This window comes from Limulus polyphemus, unplaced genomic scaffold (assembly GCF_000517525.1).
Source record: "Limulus polyphemus unplaced genomic scaffold, Limulus_polyphemus-2.1.2 Scaffold38, whole genome shotgun sequence".
NCBI classification, from domain to species: Eukaryota; Metazoa; Arthropoda; class Merostomata; order Xiphosura; family Limulidae; genus Limulus; species Limulus polyphemus.
In genome coordinates, this window is record NW_013665648.1 from 975,539 (window position 1) to 994,459 (window position 18,921).

Genomic DNA, 18,921 nt, shown 5'->3' on the forward strand with positions numbered 1-18,921 from the left:
CTGAAAGGGGCAAACATCTTTGGTGGGATGGGGATTCGAACCCGCGACCCTCAGATTGCGAGTCAAGCACCCTAGCCACCTGGCCAACGTTGATTTAATTGTTTATATGCGCGGCATATAAACAATGTGATAATGACTCATGATCTTTATATAATTCCGTTGCTTATTAACTGTATTCTGGGGTAGGCATTTTGGTTGTTTAACACGCAGTCAGGGTTTCAAAAGTCAGTTATTTCTAAATCTAAACAAAAAAAAACGTAGTTCTAAAGTTGTAAAATTCAAGTCTACATGTCATGAAACTGAAAGGTGGGTGGTATTGTTTAAAAGAAATGCCAATTTGATGAAATTCAAAAGAAAACATTGAAAAGGCTTTCAAGAATATGCAAAGAATAATTAAAACCTTTCTTACCGTAAAATATAAATTCCACAATAATTGTCTTCCTAAAGCAAATTGTGTAGCTTTGTGCTTAACTTCAAACAATTAATTAAACCTAAAGTAAATAAAATCCATATTAAATAAAATTATACGATCACACCAGACATCCGAATCAAGCAAGTTCTTTAGAAATAGTGAAGTTTGAAAGAGCAGAGCAGGTGGATGAATGCTAAGAAACATTTACAATTAGATTTTACGGTTTTTAAAAGACTCTACAATGATAAGTAAAGCTGTAATTATAATTTATTTTCCTAACGCAATGAAGAAGGCTATACAGGCAGGAAACCTGAGTAAGTCCCCCATGACAATCTCCCATTCTCAAAGCTTAGGTTTAGTCAAGTTATTCATTCGATTTCTGAACCATTTCATCTATCTTGAAATTGAAGGCGTGACGTCTATTTGGTCAACTTTTTTTGTAACAAAATACTAAACAAATGAAACGATGTTTTTCCGCATATATTCTTTCAATATCGTAACAATATCTCTTGTCTAGTAATGGAACACGTGAAATATTTTATAAGTTATAATACTGTTACATACATATCATTGTTTAGAGAATTTGGTATATTGAAACACTGGATTTCATTAATTTGATATATTTTCACGGACCTACAGTCTTCTCAAAAGTTTCAAGAAAAGCAAGGAATTAACACGATAAGAACTATTGGCTCTGTCGTTCAATTATTGTTACAAATACGTCAAAACATACTATATACAGTATTGTTTGAAGGATAATTTGTTAGTAGAACTCAGTTATTCACCATTAAAACTGTCTCTACAAATCTTAATTGAAATAATAAGTTATTATATCTATAATTTTTTCCTTCATCAAGATGACATTAACACAAATCAAGAGGAAGTTATCAACCACAGAAAATACGATTTAAAGTAGCACAATCTTATTTTAATGTTTCTTCATGCTTTGCCATTAAACACTTACAATATACATACCCCTGTAACCACATGGGCATAAGAGATTCGTAACTTCGAAGAGTGAAAGGTTGTCCTAAAAAGTGTAATAAGGAGGTACTTTTTTCAGATTCTGCCCCTGTAGAAATTGCATTTATAATTTCTTCTTCAAACAAAGGTGAATCGTTCACTAGAACTGTGTGGGCGTTGTCTGTTTTATTGATCTAACGACTAGAAAAAAAAAGCTCGTTAGAAGTAACACTGTTTAATTTATTAAGTTTCGTTTATAGTTTACTTACTGATTATAAGTATTATTTTATTACAACTTCTACGGTAAGGAAGAATATTTTAAAAACAGGTTCGACGTTTCGATCACTAATGCGATCATTCTCAAGTACCATGTATCGAAACGTCGCATCTGTTTTAAAAATAATCTTCCTTACTGTAAAAGCTGTAACTTATAATAAAATAGTGTTTGATTTATTGCTTTGCTGATTAGATCTGGAGTTGTTGTTTTTAATATTAATTTTGAGAACAATGAACGATTTTTGGTAGATATTGCTAGTCAAATCAGTGTCGATTTTGATGCTAAAATGATTTTCTCTTTAACCAAGTGTCACGTAGTTTGTAAATCATACTTAATTCTTCAATACTTACACTGTTGTTATTAAGATTTGTGTATTTTGGGGATTATTATTATTATACTATATATATAAAATAATACAATGCAAAAGTTATTCCGTATCTATGTCTGGATTTCACAAATTATAAACTTATAATACTCATGATTTTATATTTTATGAATTTTTATTCAGAAAGTCTGTTTAAGCGTAGATTTTCTTCAATATATTGTCTGTTATTTTCCATGTGTTAATCCAATTATCACATATTCTAATTTCACGTTCTTTGAAGTTAAAATACTGTTGCGTCAGCGAGGTCACGTGACTAGTATCACGCCACCCCTTTCTAGAAATATCCTGTTCCTTCAAGAATGCCCTAGCATTTACTAGATATGTGTTAGTCTTGTATATATATAAAACGTTCACAACGTGACGGGACAACAGTGTAATGAGTAATTGAACTGCAGTCAGAGAGAATATTGTTAAGCACGTGAGTAGTTCGTTGAGAATTATAGCGCGACTGTTGAAATTAAGTGTATCGCAAAGTTATATTCAGAAAGAATAAACCAGTTTTATTTAAGAAAGGACTTGTGTCGCTAAAGTTTCGTCGGAACGAAGTTACGGAAAATTAACTAACGACTGGAGACGTAACAATACCATATTTTTATTCCAGTTATATTAATTGTCTTATTAGATATCCTCCGATGGGAAAGCGGTAAGTTTACGGACTTACAACGCTGAAATCTGGGGTTCGATTTCCTATGGTGGACACAGCAGCTAACGTAACGTGAGTTTGCTCTAAAACTAAACTAAATTATTAGATTTGTAGAAATTTGTTGTTATTTATCCGACGAAAAAATTAAAATCACGTGATAAGTTACTTTTTACTTTAGGTATTACACTACTTACTGCCTGTTGCCACCCAGTGGCACAGCGGTATGTCTGCATAGTTCCAACGCTAGAATCTGGGTTTCGATACCGGTGGTGAGCAGAGCACAGATAGCCCATTGTGTAGCTTTGTGCTTAGTTACAAACAAACAAATACTGCCTGTTATTGTTTTTAAATTCTTGAAATCCTTAGTTGTTACTTGATGGTTTTGATCAGTAAAATTAATTTTGTTTTGTTTATTTTTTAAGAAAGAATCGCATAATATGTATTTGTAAAGAACTGTCTATTTTGTATTGTACAGTTTTTCAGGGTTATTCTAGTTTGTCACAAGACGTCTAGGACCACATTTTGTTTTCTACCGAAATTTCGACGATTATACAAGTAACGTCAGTCAAAGTAAGTTGCACAACCGGTTTATATGAAGTTTGAGGAGTTATGAAAATGTTAAACATCAAATTGAATTATACAAAAAAAAAAACTTTTCAATCGGTGCAAATTTTGATTTCAAGAGTAAATCATTTTGTTGCGTGACAAGACTAAAAATTTCATTATAATATATCTTTATTCTCAGAAACGAATATCAACAGAACATTCGAGGAGAAAGACAAATATATTTTACAGAATAGTTGAAACATTATGTTATAGATGGAGTAAAACTATTTCGATTCTATTAACCATTAGAATAATTTACATCTAAACATAAGTTTTATTTTACCAATTATTAAATAAGATCTATTCTTTATAAATTAGGCATATTTTAAAATGGAACCAAATGACTAAGTATCATGTTCAGTAAGATATATATACACACACTATGTACGCAACTTATCGGAGAAGGTAGTTTTAAACCATTTAAGATTAAACCATGCTTAATAAAGGTAAACCGATAAAAGTGCCAAGTGATTTTACAAATTAAAACAAATGAAAGCTGTATTTCCAAAATTATAAAATAACACTACTTTCATATATATATATATATATATACAAAAATTTACATATTTCACAATTCATATTAAAACATCACAGGAGTTCCAAAAATGGAATGTTTTAGATGGAAGGTTCAAAAGAGCTCTCTAGGCCTAATGTTTGTGATAAAAACTTTTGTTAGACTGTAACACAAAATAATTCAGTCGTTATATTCCGTCGTTCTCCAATTGCTTCATTGTTGGATTTAGATGGATTTCTCAGAGAGAAAAAAAGAAGGTTAAATGATGAGATTAACTATTTAGATAAATGTTTGCATTGCATACGTGTATTTGAAATTAATTAGTTTGATAAATTTAATCGCTTCAACAATGGTTTCCTCCATTTTGTAAATAAACATTTGGAAGAAAGAAATATTTGCGCAAACTCAGCTGTGTTTACAGTTCTGATTGGATGGTGTGAATCAGATCGAACGACACGGAATTTGATCACGACGACTCGTTCAGATATTAGAGTGATCAAATGGAAAGCGGCAGAATATAACGACTGATGGATTATTCAGGTTAGTAAGAATGAAATCTAACGTGATTTTTATTATAAATATTAAGCAGTTTACAATGTGCTTTCGCCAGCTTTTGACATGTAAAACCGAAACTTTAACGATTAATTCCATCATTTATCAACTAACGTGCCATCGACTTCTAAGACGAATTTTCCGAAAACGTCATCAACTGCAAGCAATTCTGCTCTATCACAAATATTAGGAGAAAACAATCTTCAACAGATTTGTTGTGATAAAAGCAACTGAATACTTTTTGTATATACAAAAGACTTATGTGACGCTATTTGTTTGACGAGCTTTTTTTTTTTTTCGAGCATATTAACTCATTGTTTCTTCCATACAACCAACTACAATTTGAACCAATAAAATGTCAATGTTTCTTCTAATTGGAAGAAATGATTTATTCTCAGCAACCCCAAATAAATTTTCACGCCACGTCATTTTCCTCAAACTGAAATAACCAAGAGCTGAGAAGAACCTAAAATGAAAGTTAAAAAGACAAAGATGGCCTTTTCTTTTTGTCGTTTTTTACAACCTTACCAAAAACAGTACCAATTATTTTTGACACTGTCATGGCACCCAACTTCTGTTTAATTGGTAGAGTCCGCTTGGACTTCTGCGAAAAAGCCTCACGTAAAATACTTTGAAACGCTACAGTTACACCCACATGTGTATCGGCTGCAGAAACTTCATAAAACTGACACTGAAACTGTAAAGACATCTCTTGGCCATCGTCGACGCTCACTTGTCTCGCATGCTCTAAGTCTTTTTTGTTGCCAAGTAGAATAATTGGCGCATGCCGGCCTGCTACGTGCTGTTGAATACGTCGCAAACTGTCTGTTGCCACCTGGAAACTACGACGATCTGCTGTACTGTACACGACAACGAAGGCGTCTGCCCAATCAACTTTATCAGCAGGAAAGACGTCATCCTGTAGCAAGAAAAATTATATTAATTCACTCAATACTTTAATATTTAAATAAATTTATTTAGTTTCTTAACACCATAGCATTCAAATAATAATGGATGTTTACTTAACACTTCAGTATTCAAGAAATGGTGAAAATTTACCTAATGCTTTAGTATTCAAATTAATCTCTCTTTTTTTTTTCTAAAAAAATTCACTGTTAAAAATTGGGTTAAATAACTCAATGCCTTAGTATTCAAAGAAATATATTCAGTTGGCGTTTACTTTTTACTGAACTATACTTGTCTGAAGTAGAGCGTTTTGTCTTTGTTCTGTGAATTCTTGACAGATGGAGCTGACAAAAAAATTCTAAAAATTTTGTTCAGTCGGCTAATACTTTAATTCGAATACTTGTTTACCAGATAATGAAACTCGAGAAATTACACATGTTTATAAGTTATATTTTAAGGAAAATGATGAATAAAGGAACTAATTCTCGTACCATAAAATTACACTTAAACAAACATATTGATAAGTACCTGGGATCTGGAGGTATCAAGGATTTCAACTTGGCAGTGATGACTATCGACACATACTTCATGTCTGTACAGCAAATCTAATAAAGTAATGGTATTACTAAGTAATCAAGATTGCTCCAACGGATTGCAAAGTATTTTTACACATATTTTCTGATTAGATTTATAACGATTTAAAACTAAATAACTAAACTACTATATAAAAATTGTGTAATAAGATTATGATTGAATAATAGTGTTACTAGTTAACTGAATGCAGCTAGATAAAAATTAGATTTTTAAAACCAATTTGCTAATATGTTAACTCAAGGAAGTGCAAAACTTGTATGTATGGTTTATTTCAACACAAATGAATTACATGTTTAGTATTACAAAATAAAGATCACCGATTAAATATCTACATATGTATCCAAGGTTGAGTATTTTGGGTTGTATTAAAACATTTTACTCATCGTTTTAAAACTTTGGTTTATTCAAGAATCATCTTGAATGTACCCACAGGACTTCTTTACATAATTTCGACCTTTAATGAAAAACAAAATAATACAGCCTGATTTGGTTTGTTTTGAATTACGCGCAAAGCTACACGAGGGCTGTCTGCGCTAGCCGTCTCTAATTTAGCAGTATAAGACTAGAGGAAAGGCAGCTAGTCATCACCACCCACAGCCAACTCTTGGGCCACTCTTTTATCAACGAATAGTGGGATTGACTATCACATTATAACGCCCCCATGGCTGAAAGGGCGAGCATGTTTGGTGGGACGGGGATTCGAACCCTCAAATTGCAAGTCGTTCGACCTAACCACCTGGCCATGCCAGGCCAATACAGCCTGAAAAGTGAGAGCGTTCTTGCTACATTTTGTGTGTGTGTGTGTTCAATTTTAGGTGCACATTCGCTTACCTTTACTTGAACTGTATTCACCAATAAATCTCCTTGTTAGATAGCGCACCGTCACAGCTGAAAAAACAACAACAAAAGTTGGTTGAGCTTGTGAGAACCATAATAAAGCACATTACAGAGGTTGAGTACGTTGTATTAAAATGATTTTGGAGACAAACCACGTCTTTACAGTCATGCTCTATCTAACGACCGTGCATCTTGACAGCAGCGTAGTTTCCATTGTAAAAGGATCCGTTGTCGTAAGAATGTCATATCTAAAACATACCACTCCTCTCTTAAGGCTTTTCATAATCCATCTAGTGTACGATGACGTCAGTTTCCCAGCATCCGTTTCAACAGTCACATTGCATTGACATCCATAAGCACATCATCCGACGACTTGACCGGTATGTCTTTATATGGAATAACATGATAAAGAATACCCATTTCATTCTCCAGCTGCTTCATGTATGCAGCGGTTGAACGGAAAGTTTGACTGGAAGCCTTTCTTTGGTGAACCCATTCCCTTTTGGCATCGTTTTCAGCCACATTATTTTTATCATTATGTTGAGTACTGTTACCTGTGTCATGTAGACGGCTTTTCCCACTTACTTTTGTGTTCGTGGATTCTTACCTGTTACAAGACTAAACTTTGCTTGTTACGTTTGGGGTACAGGTTTTTGCAGGTCTTTTCCTTGGTGATCATGGTGTCCAAAGTTGATTCATATTCCTTCTTTTCCCAATGCTATTATGTAAGATGGATATCCCCCACCCCCATCTAGGAAACTCTAAATCCTCAATGTGAACCCATCTTTATGATATCTGAGTGCATGAATATCTTGCGTTGGAAAAAAAAAAACTGTTACATAACTTTTCCAAAAACAATTAGTTTCCGGTGGCATCATACTACATACGAAACGCCAAAGAATGTCAAAATATAGTTCCGGTACATGCCGTTCACCGCGACTTCATATCGATTATGACCGTAACGTAACTTGCTGATTTGCATATTCAAAATATTTTAATATAATGTACCCAACTCTCTGTATAATATCACAAAAAGTATGAAAAAGAGGCAGAAAAAAATCAGAGTATGGAGCATTTTTATCTTATGTTTTTCATCTATAAACCAAAATTACTTTGTCACATCAATAGGTAAAAATCAATAATCAACGACGTCTTGGAACTGTCTTAATAATTATATGCAAAACACTATTAGAACAGAGACAATTATATTTTGTCTTAATTTCTAAGAGTTAATGAAATGCTTATCGGATTCCGCAAAATTGTACAAACCAGGTAAATAATCTGTTGTCTTATTATTATTATCAATTTCATTTTATACAAACATGTAAACTTTTGCTTTTGCAATCATTTCTTATTTTGCAATATCATTTCTGTTTATAAGATTTGTTTGTTTTGAAGTTAAGCACAAAGCTACACAATGGGCTATATGTGCTCTGCCCACCAAGGGTGTTGTTTGTTGTTTCTAGCGTTGTGAGTCCGCAGACATACCGCTGTGCCACTGAGGAGGGGGGGGGGGCTGTTTATAAAAAAAATCTAAAAACAAACAAAAAACCTTCACTGAGATAGGCTTAAAATGTCTAGTGATCTAGTGACTAAATTTTCATTAATCTGATTCACATACATTAAATCGTTTAAGATGTCTAAATTAAACTTACAGAGATTTTTTTTATCTTATGCCTTGGGAAACAGTTCTTGTAGTCTGGCATAGTTTTCATTAAATTATACTTTTTCTTTTCAAATTTTTTATTCTTTTATTTTCTAATATTTTGGTATATCGCCTTATATGTAGATCAGTATCTATATCCATTAAGAATAAACATTCATCTCTTATCAACGCTTGACCATTTTGGCGTTGCATAAATTGGCAACAGGAAATGCCTCTTTGAAAGTACATCTGAGACTACTCGAGCTTCAGAGAAAACTATTAACGATTCTGCACGAAGCCAGGAAAGCACTTGAAACAATCTGAACTCCAGTACATTGGTCCAGTTATCTCTACTGGTAGCTAAGTAACACATAACTTACTCCCACTCGAAATGTGCTTAATAACTATTTGGTAATAATAGTCTTCTGTATTTTTTTTCTCTCTATTGAATATTAGCATTTGTAAAGAGCAACATGAATACATAATCATTCTTAGTTACTACGAATAAAAGAATTTTAAATCTGGTGCAAGTTATTATTACTATCATTTGAAAATTCTTTTTGTTTTAGAAGGGTGATTTAAAAAAACACATTGCGTAAGAGATCTTTCCAGCCTATTTATTTGTCATCAAGTATTTGAAACTCAAAAGGTACTTACACTGGTAACTGAGGAGTGAAGATAAATGAAAAAAATAAGAGTTTGGATATTTTCAAAAACTTCCCATCTACCTAATAATTCTGTACTTGTAATATTTCCAAATTTTAATAAATTTTGTTCGCGATTTGATATTTTTTTAAACTCTTTTTACTTGATTTTCACACCAGTTCCCTTCTATAAATACTTACTTTCTGTGGCACTATGAGGAATTATACACTATAAGATCGAGTGTTAACACCGTTGTTCTTTTCCCACGTGTTTTACTTATCGATATTATTTAACTCTGAAAACTCAATATTTAATCACTTATGTCACTGCAAAGTGTTTAAAAGCGGCCATATTTTATTTTTCAGTGTTGTTTTTTTTCCTGTTTAGGTAAAACTTAGTTTTAACACACAGAAAGGAGATGAATGAGATATGCTATTATGCATTATTACCTCATCTCTCTCGTCCATTCACGAACTATTCTGTGAAGAGTAAAAATGTGTGACTTTTAAGTACTCAGGAGATATTTTTCAAGTAGCAATTATGCACTTGATTGTTTAGCCACAAAAGAATGTTTCAAAAACGGTTTGTAAACAAGCAAAAACCAAAATGCTTTATTCTTAGAGGGCATACAAGGGGTATATCTAGAAATTATAATGTAGAATGGGAATCTCTATTTTTCATTGATTGTTTTAAAAATATGCATGCCTTAAATAAGTGATGTTTTAAGAAAGAAAAATAACAACAAACAGTCCGAAATAATGATTGAAGTTCAAAAATATGATAATAAACGTGCCCAACAACGTTTTCAGAGATGTTTCGAATATATTGGTAAGAAAATACTTAAGGCAATTGTGGACATAACTTAGGTAGACCATTCTGAAGCTTTACCCTAAAGCACAACGCACAATACAGCTTCAAGGCCACAGATAGATTTAGTGAATAATATGTGTATGTGTTACTTTAACAACGCTGTACAAAACTAGGTCATTTCAGGATTTCTAAGACATGCAGAAATTTCACCGACTTAAATTGGTAAAAATAAACGCACCACCCCGCTCTCTTCCAATCATTGTTCTAAGACTTAACATTAATGTAGAAATTTGAGGTTAGTCAACTGAATTTTAAGTGATTCTCCCTTGAATCAAATTTGTGATAGTGCATCACCCAACTTAGAAATAATGTATAACCTTCGACATTTTATTAGGGTCGTTATATTTATAGATTCTTTATACAGAAATTTCTATTAGTAGTCTTTGGTTTTATTATATGAATTTGCTTAAGGTCCAAAGTATAAATATATACTTCAAGTACCTTTAAGAAAATTTAAGATATACATGTGTAGCTTCAAGTCCCCCGGTGGATAAGCTGTAAGTTTACGGGCTTATAAAACTAAAATTCAGGGTTCAGTTCCTGCGGTAAATAGAAGTTATGAACATTCTTCAATAATGGATCACAAAATGTTTGACTAAGAAAAGATTCCCGATCGTTAAGTCTGCATTAGACTTGGCTTTGTAATTGTGGGTGATTAATTATTAATGTGTATTACAAAATTCTTAAATACGTTTGTATATAAAATTAGACCACTGATTTAAAAAAAAAGAAAACGAATAACATTTAAACTGCTGAAGTTTGACCGTTAAACAAAAAGTACTGATAATGTGTTATACGAGCTTCAAATATTTCTGATTGATTGTAAAAAAATATATAGTTTGATATGTTAAGTTGTACAGGAATTTGAACCAGAGTAGCATAACACTAGCATATTTGAATGAAATAATATTTTTCACGTATTACTATATGAAACTACAAAACTACTGATATTCCCCGAGGAACCTATCCAGACTTACTAGTTTTCTTTTTCATCGAATCTGTTAATGTTTTAACATTCTTGGATTTTTGTTAACAATATTTTTTTATCATCGAATTTGTCAATGTTTCGGAAAGTTTTAATATTTTTGGATTTTTGTTAACAATATTAATGATGCAACCTTCAATCAAACTCTTATTTTACTCTATTTGAAAGAATGAAACAAAGCTTTTACAAACATCAAAATAATCATTATTTCAATAATATTATTACTAAAGCATGTTAAATTCGACTTGGCTCTGTATTTCGTTCTTATTAAATTAAATTAAAGGTATAATACATTAATATTACAATTTACTTTTAACACAGTAAAATTATTAACCGGTGTTGAGCAGGCCTTATCGAACGCACATTTATCTTAGGCTATGAAACTTAAACGAGCGAATGATGGTCAGTATTCTGGCGAATTTTCAAGTAGGTCATATACGATACGATTTTTACTTTTTACACTTGAATAATAGAATCAAATTACGAACTCCTACCACGTGATGGCGACAGCATGGAGCCTTTTCAAAATATCGTTGAAAATTGCCCCTAGCGGAAAGTATTAGAAGTTCTTCTTTAACTCTTGTGAACGAATCTCATGCACTTTCACTTGGCACAGTTCGTAAATATAAATAATTTTCGTACTTTCACTTTTGCCCGCTTTCATAATTAGGCGCTCTTTTGTAGAATTAAGCCTTTAAAGAGGAAGATGGATAATTTCCAAAATTATTTATAATACCAACATTTAATTAACTTTAAATTTTGAAAGACTATAATTTGTTCTAGCGCAAAGCTACACAACGGAGAAGAAAGTTAATAAACAGCAACCCTCCTTTAACTCTTGGGCTTCTCTTCTCTGACCAAAAAGTGGGATTTGACCATCACGTACCCATGGTCCGAAAGTACGGAGCGTATTTTGTGGTGTACCATGGACCATCGCATTCATAGTTCGGACATGCTAATCACTAGGCACATCCAGCCCACATAAAAAATGTAATTACAAGAATATAAAAACTTCCATTTAAAACCAAGATTATCTGAATGATATTCGACAATTTGATGTCAGAGTGAAATGTCTATAATATTGAAACTGAAAGAATAAATTGAGATATGATCCAAGTTAATAAGAAAGTCCAGAATTATTATGGTAAACATCCTTAACATTGAATTTGACGTTACCAATGCTTAATGCGGCTAAACGTACTTGAAAACAGAATATTGATTCACACATTTTGCTTCCTTTCTTTCCGAAAAACTTCTTAGATCCAATTTTATGACTTACCAGATTTTCCAGCTTTCCGTGCTCCAAGCACCACAATTCTCACACACGACATTGAAGCAACAGTCATTGTACTACTGTTGGCACAGACGTCGCACAAACAATGCTGAAAAGATGTACGCTACGATTTTGTAACTTCTGAATCAAATGAAGCGTTTCAAGTTTTAAATAAGACTGTTTTAATTTTAGTAGTCTTATTGATCGTGCTGTAACAAAGCACTGTAGGTTTTCAGCTGGAGTTCAAATTTCAGAACGGCAAAATTCTCTCATATAAGTAAAATAATCGCATAAGAGTCACGACAGATTTATTCTTTCCATGTAAACAATGGTAGATAAGGAAAGTATGGGAGGGAGTGTTGACGTGAACGTGTCACCGGTATAACTGAAGGCTACACGCTCCTCAGCAGCAATTTACAACGTTCGACCAGCTGCCATTCGGGTCAAAAGGAACACCCACTCGCGAGTCTGTTGAACACAATGGCGCCAATACGCAGGTGGGAGCTCTGCAACTGACGGAAAGTTCGTCAACCAATCACTTATGTCCCATGTGCGATTCAAAACACACAAGATGCAATCTTGACGTTACAGAATAGAAAAGGGACTTCGGGAGGGAAAGCAGTAAAAAGCTGTACTATTTTCGGGTCACAACTAAAAGAAAATACAAAGACCGATAGTTAAACGCATCTCTGCGCATGAATGAACCACGTGAACACTTGTTCCCTTACCCACCCAACCTCCCATACATACAATACTTCGTTTTTCACATGAATCTAAGAATGCTACCGGAATGCATTAAAACCTAGTAAAGTTGTTCAAAAAGCACTGAAGAACATCACAGAATATACATAATTATTACATTACTAAAGAAAGAAAGAAACGAAAAGTGATTACTGCTTGAAATGAGGGACTAGTAGAAACTATAACCTGAATTAAAATTGGCAGTATCAGTTAGGGAAAATAAATTTAATATATTTATTTGTTGTTAAGCACAAAGCTACGTAACAGTCTATCTGTACTATGCTCACCGCAAATAGTATCGAAACCCGATTTTTAGTGTTATAAGCAGGCTCTCTCAGAGGTTCAGAGAGGCCCGGGCCACTTCTATCTTTTCAGGCCTCTGGCTATAATAATAAAAAAACGGTGACGCATAAAAACAAAATAAGACAATCATTAGCCCAAATGAAAAGTGAAACATATTTCGAAAATTTAATTTGTCTTGTTACGACAGCGGAATTCACGTGACGCTGGTAACACGTAATGAGTATCTAGAACGTTCGTGAAGGCTGGAGTGTTTTCCAGACGCCCTCTATTTTGTATATATATGACCGGCAAGAAGTAACAAGAGATTGATAATTGCAGACAGGCAGAGATAGAGACGGACAATTGAGTCAAGCGCAGTAGTGACCGTATGTAAAGTGCGTGAATCGTTGTGAATTATAGCGTGTGTTTAAGTTAAAATGACTGTGGAAATTAAGTGTATTGCAAAGTTGTATTAAGAAAGAATAAACAAGTTTTATTTAAGAAAGGACTTGTGTCGCTAAAGTTTCATTCGAAAGAAATTATACGGGAAATTAACAAACGACCAGAGAGGTAACAGTGTATATAATTTGCAGCTCTAAGCTGAGTGTGTGTCACATTTTGGTATGTTTGGGAGGCACATTAAAACAAGTTGCGAAACTTAACAAATGCAAAAATTAAGTGTCTAAATTTGAGGTCCCTTTTGAGATTGGGGCCTGGGTCAAATGGCCCTCCTGCTCCCCCTCCTAACTGGCCCCAGTTATAAGCCCTGAGAGTTACCGCTGAGCCACTGTGGGCAAGTTGATGTGATACAAGTATAAGGAAGTTGAGGAAAGAACACTTCTCTTCTGCGCTTCTATCATTTGATGATGCCAGGCTATACAGGCAATACATTTCAACAATAAACGGATAGCACACACTCCACTTGTTTTAAAATAATATATTCAAAACAAGTTAAACTTATGTACAAAAATTCCTTGCACTATGGATTTCACACTTGTATCTCAAACTCTAAATAGTTCTCTTTTTCTTGTCAAAAGTCCACTTAGGCTGATTCAATGGTTTTAAAATCTAACTGACAAGACAAACTATTTTTCTCTGCTCTTACCACAATATTATCAGTGAATAATTCACCTACGCCACCCCGTGGGTTACCACAGATGTATCCTGAACTTCAAATAATTGTCTCCTTTTCGGCAAAGTCCACACAGACAGGTTCAATCACTTTGACAAGAAAAATTATTCTCCTTATCTCTATTAAACTGTGAAACCCATTAAGGCTAATCACTCACACGCCAACTAACTTCACGTTTCTAACCTTTTTTTCTGATTGAACTTTTATTTAACTTTTTCTCTACTTCACTTTACTGAACTTTCTTCTTGACTTGCTCTCACTTGGTCGCCTATATTTATTTTATTTACTGAGGCCTGGAATTTTATACAAACTACGTGAGCGATGATTCAACAATACTCAGTTAAAGTAACAAGAAAAATACCGAAGATTCGAATAACGTGACGTCAACAATATTAGTAAAGCCTCGACAACAATGTACTTGCGTTTTTCTTGTGTAAGTAATACCATGAGTAGAAAAACCTCTAGAACCTTCCAGTTTATAAAATATTTCAAACGAAGTTCATTCCTTTCTTGCTTCAAAATCCCACTCTTGCACAACTTCAGGTTAGAGAGTTTTCACACATGCATATAATTTTATTAATTATATAGTCTTTGTCACAACCAATAAACTTTCATGCTATCCTAGTCGGGTTTTTTTTTTACGTAATTGTAAGCAACGTTACCAAAGTGTAGTCCTACGGTGGGACAGCGGTAAGTTTACAAACTTGCAACGATAAAATCCAGGGTTCAGTGGACCCAGCAGATAGCCTAATGTAGATTTGCTCTAAAAACAAACAAACAAACCAAAGGATAATTATTAGTTTTTTTTTTCCATTAAAAATCGTTGAAAACTATAGAATTCAACGATCCTTATTTTTGGTTGAATTATGTGGAACGCAGTATTACATTCGTGTATGAAATTATTTTTAGGTTGAAAGGTTGCTGACATTTTAAAATCACGTTGCACCTACAATTGCAGCCCTGAAGCTCAATGGATTAGTCTTCTTTCACCAGATTTTGTCTTGTTGTTGTCATTTTTAATATCATCTTCTTAAAAAATACATTGAGTTTCAAACCGTTTTTTTCTTCTGCACCACCCTTACTATTTTGACGAGTACGTTATAAAAACCTCTTTAGAGCCCCATTAAATCGTTGGGTTCTTTTGTTCCCCAGGCGTTCGAACGAAAATTGTAAATATGTCTCTAATCAGTGTAAAAAATTTAAATTCATCCCTTCATATAACAAATGTAAATATTATAAAGTTTGGCTTTATTATTAAACATAAATCAAGAAAGAAAAACCTATATTGTTGGTAATGATATTCAATATTCATATCACACGTCCCAACTGCCAGGATACGGATGTGGTGATGTTTATATTAACATATGGTAGCTGGTTACTTTAAGACACAGAATGTGTCAGGATGATTTAAAACTGGAAATATATATATGTATTAATACAGTCAGGAGCAAATAGTTCTTTTTCTTTATCATAATGACTTTTCATTGATGTTAACTATTAAGATATCTCACCTGGTATGAGTTATTTGCATTAGCTAAGTTGTTGTTTAACATAATATTGTTGTAAAAGAGATAATTCATCAGTTGAACTTGTTTTCCATCTTGTCTGTCAGTTTTATAATTAGGGATGGCTAATTCAGATAGCACATAAGTAGCTTTATGCGAATGAATATCCGTAAACAAATACCCAAACTTGTTTCTTTTTTTTTCTAAACAGAAAAGATAAGATGGGGTTAATCTGTTTATAATAGTGGCTTGAATGTCTAGATTGGATGTCTAATTCAGTGATGATTTCTGTCAATTAATGTATTTATTTCATTCTTAAATTATACCTTTTATACAAATGTATCGATTCACTCTTTCATATTACAACAAGGCTTGAGTATCGAGGTAATATTTAAATAATTAAAAAAACAACTTCTTTTAGACAAATATAAGAAGCACTATACAACGTTTCTAACCATCTTCACCTAACAATGTCATCAAACGCAATCAGTTGGACCAATATAAGCAGCATCACACATCGTGTATAGCCAGCTTTAGTTAACAATGTTATCACATACAGTTAGTTGTACCAATATAAGCAGCATCATACATCGTGTATAGCCAGCTTTAGTTAACAATGTTATCACATACAGTCATTTGGACCAATATAAGCAGCACCATACATCGTGTATAGCTAGCTTTAGTTAACAATGTTATCACATACAGTCAGTTGGACCAATGTAAGCAGCACCATACATCGTGTATAGCTAGCTTTAGTTAACAATGTTATCACATACAGTCATTTGGACCAATATAAGCAGCATCATACATCGTGTATAGCTAGCTTTAGTTAACAACGTTATCACATACAGTCAGTTGGACCAATATAAGCAGCATCATACATCGTGTATAGCTAGCTTTAGTTAACAATGTTATCACATACAGTCAGTTGGACCAATATAAGCAGCATCATACATCGTGTATAGCCAGCTTTAGTTAACAATGTTATCACATACAGTCATTTGGACCAATATAAGCAGCATCATACATCGTGTATAGCTAGCTTTAGTTAACAACGTTATCACATACAGTCAGTTGGACCAATATAAGCAGTATCATACATCGTGTATAGCTAGCTTTAGTTAACAGTGTTGTCATATACAGTCAGTTCAATCAATATAAGAAGCATTATATATCGTTTCTAGCCAGCTTCACTTAATAATGGCAAAACATACAGTCAGAAGTCTTAAGAAAGTTCCTGTATGTGGCGCTATACGATATCTTTCAATGTAAAAACTCTCACGCTTGTCAATCAGGCCTGGCTAACTGGTTTTAGTTAGTGTTTTGTCTCTCAATCACAACGTCACAAATACCTTCAGCGTATGCACGTGGAGCAGTCTGTTAGACTGTTAACTCCACTCAGTTTGCAACAAACTAGCTATCCTTACATTCGCCCGAGTCAATACGGCGCCTGTAGTTAACGTGAATTAACGTTGAGAAAAACACAGACGGACCTGAAATACGATATGGCGTTATGGTGAGTGATCAAAACGTCACAAAGAGTTCTGTTCTGGATCCTGACCAACATGACTCCGCTGATTTATTAATACATAACTAGGGAAATATGAGAATCTTTTAACTTCAGAGATTGTTTATGACGTCAAAACTTGAACCTTGGCTTCCAGTTAGGGGTCGTATTGTTCTTACCCAATCTATTCTGAATCCTAATATTTTCCAGGTCAGAAACTTAAGCTCATTAGGCTTAGAATTTCAAATAAAATAGAATAATGCTTGGAGATACAATAATCCTTAAATATGCAAAAAGAAGTTCAAATATATTTTAGTAAGTGATGTGAACTTCCAGACATGGCCCTTATCATCTAAGTGTGTAAACAATTCGTCTTCCGAAGACCGAGTTCGAAGAATTTAACTCATCATACAAAGATCGTTTACATTCGAAATTTATAACGTCTCCACACAGAAAAAAAAAAGAAATAAAAAAGAAAAGTTTTTGTCGAGCGTACTTCCTGTCTTCGTAAAACAATCAACTTTAAGCACGTGTGGGCCTTATCAGACAAACTTTCCCATGCAATTTAGTAACATACACAAAAGACATTGTTACAGCAAGACTTATTTTTAGCATATTGTAGTAATAAGTGGTGTAATTATTGAACAACCTAAAGTTTGCTTATTTATTTCATCAACTGAAGTTCGTAGTATATTTTTACGGTAGGAAAACAAAACATTTGATAATGGGTGCTTGCAGTGCGTGATTTATTTCTTCGTTGATTACATGATAAACGCGACTGTAAGAATTATAGCGATGAAATAAAGAATTGAACGTTCGATTCATGAAATTTGCCTTATATGGTCAAGACGATGACAAAGGCTTAAGGTTTTTTATGCATAGTATTGTGGCACGTAACGTTTGGATTATAGGTTGGGTATCTGCTTGTTTGTTAATTTCCCGTAGAAATTATTTCCGAGAAACAAGTCCTTTCTTGATTAAAACTAGTTTATTCTTTGTCGATACAAATTTTAGTAATACACAGAATTTCCATAGTCACTATAAAGTTACCAACCTTATAACACACACTATAAATCACAGCGATTCACACACTTTACTTACGGTGCCTACTGCTCTCTTGACTCAATTATCTATCTCTTCAATCTATTCGCATATCTCTTCGATCATGCTGGTTTTTCTCGCCAGGCTTATATACTAAAAAAGAGGGCGCCTCGAACAAATTAGAGTTGCCAGGAAAATGCATGATCCTTCCAGAAACTCCAGCGCGCTTGTTCCCAGTGTCGCGTGACTTCCGCTGTCGTAATAATATTTATGCTATGGTTTTCTGCAATAACGAAGGTGAAATAATGGAACATAGTTCAAGGTGGGATGACAACTGTCTACGAAAACTATGATATAGGAGTTATCGATAAAGAGAATAAAGATATGATCATACACATCTGCATAATCAAATAAACAGTGTTATTTTCCAGTTTCATTTATATGAAAAAAGATACTAAATATAAAACTTCAATTGTGTGAAAATATAAGACGTAAAATTATCAATGTCTGTTTGTTTGTAATTAAGCACAAAGCTACACAATGGGTTATCTGTGCGACATTTGGCCAGGAACAGCTATAAATTTTGAACGTCAGTAACTTCTCATC

The 18,921-nt window shown here is 33.5% G+C and overlaps 2 protein-coding genes across 2 annotated transcripts in view; one reads left to right on the forward strand and one right to left on the reverse strand.

Annotated features, from left to right (window-relative positions):
- Positions 1 to 18,921, forward strand: part of LOC106461403 (kielin/chordin-like protein) — a 92,547-nt gene that overhangs the window by 3,233 nt on the left and 70,393 nt on the right. The window contains exon 2 of the mRNA XM_013921226.2: positions 3,156 to 3,250. The gene's annotated coding sequence lies outside the window, so the exon portion shown is untranslated. The remainder of the gene's footprint in view (positions 1 to 3,155; positions 3,251 to 18,921) is intronic.
- LOC106461394 (ras-related and estrogen-regulated growth inhibitor-like protein) lies at positions 3,988 to 12,745 on the reverse strand. The gene is made up of 4 exons (XM_013921215.2): positions 12,114 to 12,745; positions 6,684 to 6,740; positions 5,787 to 5,863; positions 3,988 to 5,271 (listed from the first exon to the last, which is right to left on the reverse strand). The coding sequence occupies exons 1-4, from the start codon at positions 12,178 to 12,180 to the stop codon at positions 4,831 to 4,833; spliced, it is 642 nt and encodes a 213-aa protein (XP_013776669.1). The 5' UTR covers positions 12,181 to 12,745; the 3' UTR covers positions 3,988 to 4,830.

Bases quoted from the DNA above. Each gene is read 5' to 3' on its own strand.
- LOC106461394 (XM_013921215.2), bottom strand. From the start codon at position 12,180: ATGACTGTTGCTTCAATGTCGTGTGTGAGAATTGTGGTGCTTGGAGCA. The intron at 6,741-12,113 runs GTAAGTCATAAA...TTGTTTTTTCAG, and splicing joins ACGGAAAGCTGGAAAATCTG to CTGTGACGGTGCGCTATCTA. The intron at 5,864-6,683 runs GTAAGCGAATGT...TTACTTTATTAG, and splicing joins TGAATACAGTTCAAGTAAAG to ATTTGCTGTACAGACATGAA.